Source organism: Metopolophium dirhodum, chromosome 1, assembly GCF_019925205.1.
Source record: "Metopolophium dirhodum isolate CAU chromosome 1, ASM1992520v1, whole genome shotgun sequence".
Lineage (NCBI taxonomy): Eukaryota > Metazoa > Arthropoda > Insecta > Hemiptera > Aphididae > Metopolophium > Metopolophium dirhodum.
The window spans coordinates 145,269,425-145,275,613 of NC_083560.1; the positions used below are offsets into that span (position 1 = coordinate 145,269,425).

General features: G+C 36.9%; 1 protein-coding gene across 1 annotated transcript; it reads right to left on the reverse strand.

Annotated features, from left to right (window-relative positions):
* Positions 1–790: 790 nt before the first annotated feature.
* LOC132933139 (uncharacterized) lies at positions 791–2,044 on the reverse strand. Its single transcript, XM_060999459.1, has one exon. The coding sequence runs from the start codon at positions 2,042–2,044 to the stop codon at positions 791–793; it is 1,254 nt and encodes a 417-aa protein (XP_060855442.1).
* Between the last annotated feature and the right edge of the window lie 4,145 nt (positions 2,045–6,189).

The following is a 6,189-nucleotide window of genomic DNA, read 5'->3' on the forward strand; positions in this document are numbered from 1 at the left end:
AAACAGAATGAGTGACTATGACTTAATGATGAATGTGAACTTGACTAGAATATGAACAGGAAACGTGTATTGTGCATGCGATCTACAAATGAATTTTATATAATAGTAAATGAATAGTGACTACACCGAACAACCGTCTACTTCGGAGGTCGTGCCAAAAAAAAAAGAACATTAATGGACATACAAAAATCCGATGAAAACTATATGAAATGGGCTTTCAGTGTCACCAAACTAAAACAATAAAATCTGAAAAAACTAAGAATTTTGTGACACTGAAAGCATGACTTAACGAGAATAAAACACTTTGACTGAATATGATGACTTTTGAAAAACATAAATTGATAACGGTCACGCAGCTGGCCGGTCGCAAACGGAAGCATGATAAGAATTATTTGATTATGGCTGCAGCTGCGGACCGCACCGTTTCATGCGCATAAACAAAAAAGAATGATAACGAAAAACAAAATTAAATTGACACAAACATAACAATCTTAAACATGAACATACTCCCCCCTTTGAAAGTATCTATCTTTCAAAATTTACATATGAAATCCTAAAACATTAAATAATTTAAAAATGACAGAGGGGTATACATTTTTTAAACATGAATATTGAATGATACTAATATGATTACTGAAAAACAATTTAACTTTAAGAGAGGTGGCCAACAAAACCCAAATAAATAATAAGAATATGAATTATAAAATAGTAACAATAATAATATATACATAAAAAAAAAAAAAACATAGTTTTTGAATCCCTAGTCTTCATCATGATCCTTTTCGGTGGGTTATAATGATAATCTGACTGCCGGGCGTCGAAATTCGGAGCCAGTAGAATTTCGCACGGTCACTGCCCTCACAACACCATCAGCCCCAGGATGCACTGCTGTTACGCGGACTAATGGCCACTTAAGAGGTGGCATGCTGTCATCACGCAAAATTGCAAGATCACCAATACAAAAGTTTCGATTTGGTTGTGTCCACTGACCCCTTCTCTGGAGTTGAGGCAAATATTCCTGTGACCAACGTTTCCAGAATAGTTGCATTTGCTGCCGCATAAGCTGATATCGCTTTAAACGGTTCTGCGGTATGGATGACACATCAGGCTCAGGTGGTAGCATGAGAGGACCACCAATTAAGAAGTGACCTGGTGTCAGTGCATTGAAATCGTTTGGGTCTAATGAAAGTGGGGATAGAGGCCGAGAATTCAATGCAGCTTCAATTTGACATAATAAAGTTCTGGTTTCATCAAATGTTAGCAACACTCCCTTTGACACTCGAAGACGATGCCTTTTAGCTGACTTGACTGCACTCTCCCACAAACCTCCAAAGTGTGGGGAAGCAGGAGGTATGAAGTGCCATGTAATTTCCCGCATAGTAAGAAAATCATGCACTTTATTGCTGTTTACAGTTGCCTTGAAATACGCCTTGAGTGTACGGTCTGCACCTACAAAGTTTGTGTCGTTGTCGCTGTGAAGGTTCCCACATTGACCTCTCCGCGACATTAAACGAGATAGTGCAGCCAAAAAATCTTCAGTAGACAGTGATGACACTAATTCTAGATGGATGGCGCGAGTAACCATGCAAATAAACACACAAATATAATTCTTTGACGGTGATATCTTTCTCAGCCCACTGCGAACATATATTGGGCCACACAGATCTACTCCACTATTGGCAAATGGTCGAGCAATAGTAACGCCTACACTGGGCAGAGGCGCCATTAATGGTGGAGTAAACTGAGGGCGCGCTCGGAAACAGGTTACACATTTTCGAACAATCTGTGTTGCAATTTGTCTACCCCGGATTGGCCAATAGCTTGATGTAACGTGGGCAAGCAATGCCTGTGGCCCTGCATGAATGAGCCGAATATGTTCATAATTAAAAATCAGCTTGGTAATCAATGATTTTGATGGTAAAACAATAGGATGCTTTGTATTGTACTGGCGAGGAGCATAAACAAGCCGTCCTCCTACTCTGACTAACCCCTGATCGTCAATGAATGGGTTTAAGGCCTTTAAGCAACTTCCACGATGGACCATCTTACCAGAACGCAAATCTGCTATTTCGTTTTACATTGACTCAGACTGAGCTTGCATTAACCAAAAGCTTCTGGCCTTATTCATTTCATCCACAGAAATGAAACCATTGCACCGCTCATGGTTTAACCGTTTGGCTTTGCAATTGGAAACAAAACGTCGAAGTAAAGCCGTTGTTCTTAATAATTTGGACCATGTAGAACACTTCTCCAACAGCCAGAAAGGTTCTTTATTTGTTGTTGCTAAAATTAATTTTATTTTGCGTACTTCTGGTAATTCTGATGGCAAAATTGGTCTTTCAGGCCAACAGGACCTTTCTTTCTTGAGCCACTTTGGCCCTCGCCACCATAGTTCGGATGAGACCATAGTTCCAACATCAACTCCTCTGGATATGAGATCTGCAGGATTATCAGCAGTGTATGATGCCATAGCATTTCTCATGAGACCTCATTAATTTGGGCAACTCTGTTGGCAACCTAAACTTGAAGTGTTTTTAGACTATTTAACCATTTAAGAACAATAGTTGAATCTGTCCAAAGGTGTATATTTTCTGTAGACAATTTAATGTTTATATTTGAGAATTCATCTTTAACCTCTTTAACCAACTCTGACAGTAGTAATGCGCCACACAACTCCAGACGGGGAATAGTGGTGGTTTTGATTGGCGCAACCCGAGATCTAGCCGTAAATAATTTAACTTCAGCATTACCAACTTGCTTACTGGACCGAATGTAAATACAAGCACCGTAGGCATGCTGGGATGCGTCACAGAAACCATGAAGTTCATAACTTTTCGACTCAGGTAATAATGCGAGCCTTGGTATGATCAACCCATTGAGTGCAACCAAGCTTGAATAAAATTTTAACCATTTTGACCTTATCTCTTCTGATAAAATGTCATCTCAACCTACTTTAAGATTCCATACTTGCTGGATAAAAATCTTGCCCTTGATCAAAACTGATGATAATAGTCCAAGCGGATCATAGACACTATTTACATCTGATAGGAGGGTGCGCTTGGTTACGTGTTGAGGAGCATTCCAGTTTTTCATTGCAAAACGGAAACTATCTATCGATGGTTGCCACAGAAGTCCCAACGCACTTAACACCTCAGTTTCAGTAAGATTTATCATAAAATGTGGATCCTTCTGATTATGTGGAAGGCTGTTAAGGAGGGTTGACGAACTTGAACACCATTTACGCAACGGGAAACCTGCAGTACCAAGGATTGAGTGAACTTGTTTATGGATATCAAAGCATTCTTCATCAGTATTTGCGCCACTTATAAGGTCATCTACGTAGAAATCTTAACGTATGATTCTGCCTATGGGTGCGTTTTTAATGAGCGCACCAAGCTCATGGAGACAACGCGTGGCCAGGAAAGAGGCTGATTTTGTGCCATATGTGACTGTTTTGAGTTTATAATGCCTCAGTGGTTCTTCAGGCTGCGAGCGATATACAATGCGCTGCAAATCACAGTCTTCTTCGGACACTAGCACCTGCCTATACATCTTTTCCACATCAGCAGTTAGAGCAATGCGATGTAATCTAAAACGCAATAATATGTTAAATATATCTGGTTGCATTTTGGGCCCCTGAGCATAATGTAATTTAGTGACAGTCCTGACTTGGATGTCGCAGAGCCGTCAAATACAACACGCATCTTAGTAGTGGTGCTATCCGTTTTAAACACAGGATGATGTGGCAGGTAATATGTCCTCTCTATAGCATCTCTGAAATTTTTTTTAACTTCATTTAGAACCATTTTTATTTTATATAGTCTATCATTGGCCACTTGATGCTCATTGTTGGTAAAGTGGATATACCGAAGTAGAATCTGATATCCATTTCTACTCATAATTTGTCCAAATATAGGTGTATAAAGTAATGGATCAGTTGACCAGTATTCTTGAAGTTCAAGTTTTTTGTTCCTAGCCATCAGCATATTTATTGCAATAAACAAATACATTTCTTCAGACGTTGTATCGTACCAACGTTTATCACGGTCTCCAAGATCTTGATTTTCTGTATTCTGTCGATAATAGCGGTTTGTTTCGAATGCTACTTTACCCAACAGTGAAGGTGTGAAAAATGATTCAAAAAAATCAATTACAGGTGAATTTTCACTGAGTTCAAACTCAATTTTTTTTATGCCACTTTCACTTGAATCAAATTCATGAATGTTAGGTTTAAATGGTCCACTTTTCCATTTGAAATTTGGTGTAGTTAATCCTTGTTTCTTTTTTGTTTTTACTTTTGGTATATTTCTTGGTTTTTGAAGACAAGTAATTGGTCGTATTTCTGGCGTAGAAGGTGATTGATGTGGATCAATATCAATTTCAAAGGTTTCATCATTGTCACAATCTTGAGTTTGGATGTCATCATCAAGTGGGAACGTGTCTATATAAATATAAAAAATAAATAAATGAATAACAATATTATTTATCTGTTATACTATACAATAAAATAAATAAATTAGAATAACATTATAACTGATATTTTTTATTTTACAAAAATATACTGGTAGGTCATAAAATGGTGAAGATATATAGTTTTTTAGTATGACTATAAATTACATGTAGGTATAAGTTTATACTTTGTAGTCTTTTATAATCATAACAAGTAATAATTACTAAAGCAATTATTATTCGATTCTATGATTATTACCAAATTGACTTCCTTATTGAATAGAGATAATAATACTAATACAAATATTTACCATCAAATCCAAATTCGTCGTCAGATTCCGCATTTGCTAGAAGTTCATCTAGTTCGGCTAATATTTCATAATCGTTCATACCACGAGACATAATCAATAGTAATTCAAACTAATAATCGAAATAAACAATTAACTGAATAAATAAACATTAAGCAAAGTTACCAGTCACAGATGAAAATTGCAGTAATATACTAATATTCATTAGTAATTAATAATGATAAACAAATACAATTTTGATAACCCCTGATAAGAACTATTTGGAAATTTGCTTATAACTTCTTTGGAAATGATGTTATGAAAAAAAAAAATTAAACCATTGAATTCGTCATAATGAGCACTAGATAGCGATACCAGTTAAACGCCCGTATCACTATTATATAATGGACTATCATATGAAACGCACAGGTGCGTCACAGGCGTGTGGATGGCGTTTCTTTAAAACACACAGGTGCGTCACGGGCAGTATAGTTATCCAATATAGTTTTCCTCGCCATTTATATTGAAAGACCCTTTACCCGTATAATAGGTTTATTATTCGTATTCACACACCGCCTGGACATTAGTGATTGAAAGACATTTCCTCCCCGGCGTCTTGACAATAGGAGACATTTCCACTAATTTGTAAACACAGTGTCCTTACGATCACGTTTAGTACGTCTGCCGTCTTAAACCGTGTTACACTTACATTTATTTATTTTTTTGTGAATTTAAAAATGTTTGACAAATTAATGTTATTTATATATTATTTCATAAACCCACTTCGGAGTCGTACTGCAGATGATGTCTGTAAACTACCTCCTAGATGCGTTAAATGCCCAGAACAACACCACTACTCGGAGTGTACTAAAGATAAAAATAGCCCACCGACATGCGTAAACTGCAATGAAAATCATCCAGCAAATTATAAAGGATGTAAAATCTATAAACGAATTAAAAACCACAGTAAAGCTAAGTCTCATAAGGACCCACCTAAACTTTTACAAACTATCCTTGAACCTAAAGAACAAAATGCACAAACAATAAATACCCAAAGTAAATCTTACGCCGTGTTGTGAACCCCTGTCCGTATGCTATACACAGTATGATATATAGTAATAGTATAATATAGAATAGTGTGTAAGCATATTAATATGTGAACAGGCAGAGTCACACGGGCTAAGGGAATTCGCTGTGTGGACAGTTTTGAGCCCGAGCGAGCCCCTACCGTGTCTCGCTATCTGTATAAGAGTGAGTGTAGTACTGTCAGACCATCGAGCAGAACCTCTGTTAATCTTTTAAGTCTAATTATTTAAATCTAAGTATTCTGTACAACTGATTATATTAATAAAGTATTAGTGATAACTCATACACCACGTATTTCTTATTAGCGAACAAACTCGGTTTTTGATACGTCCATAACATTTTTGGTGGCAACGGTGGGATCCGTAGA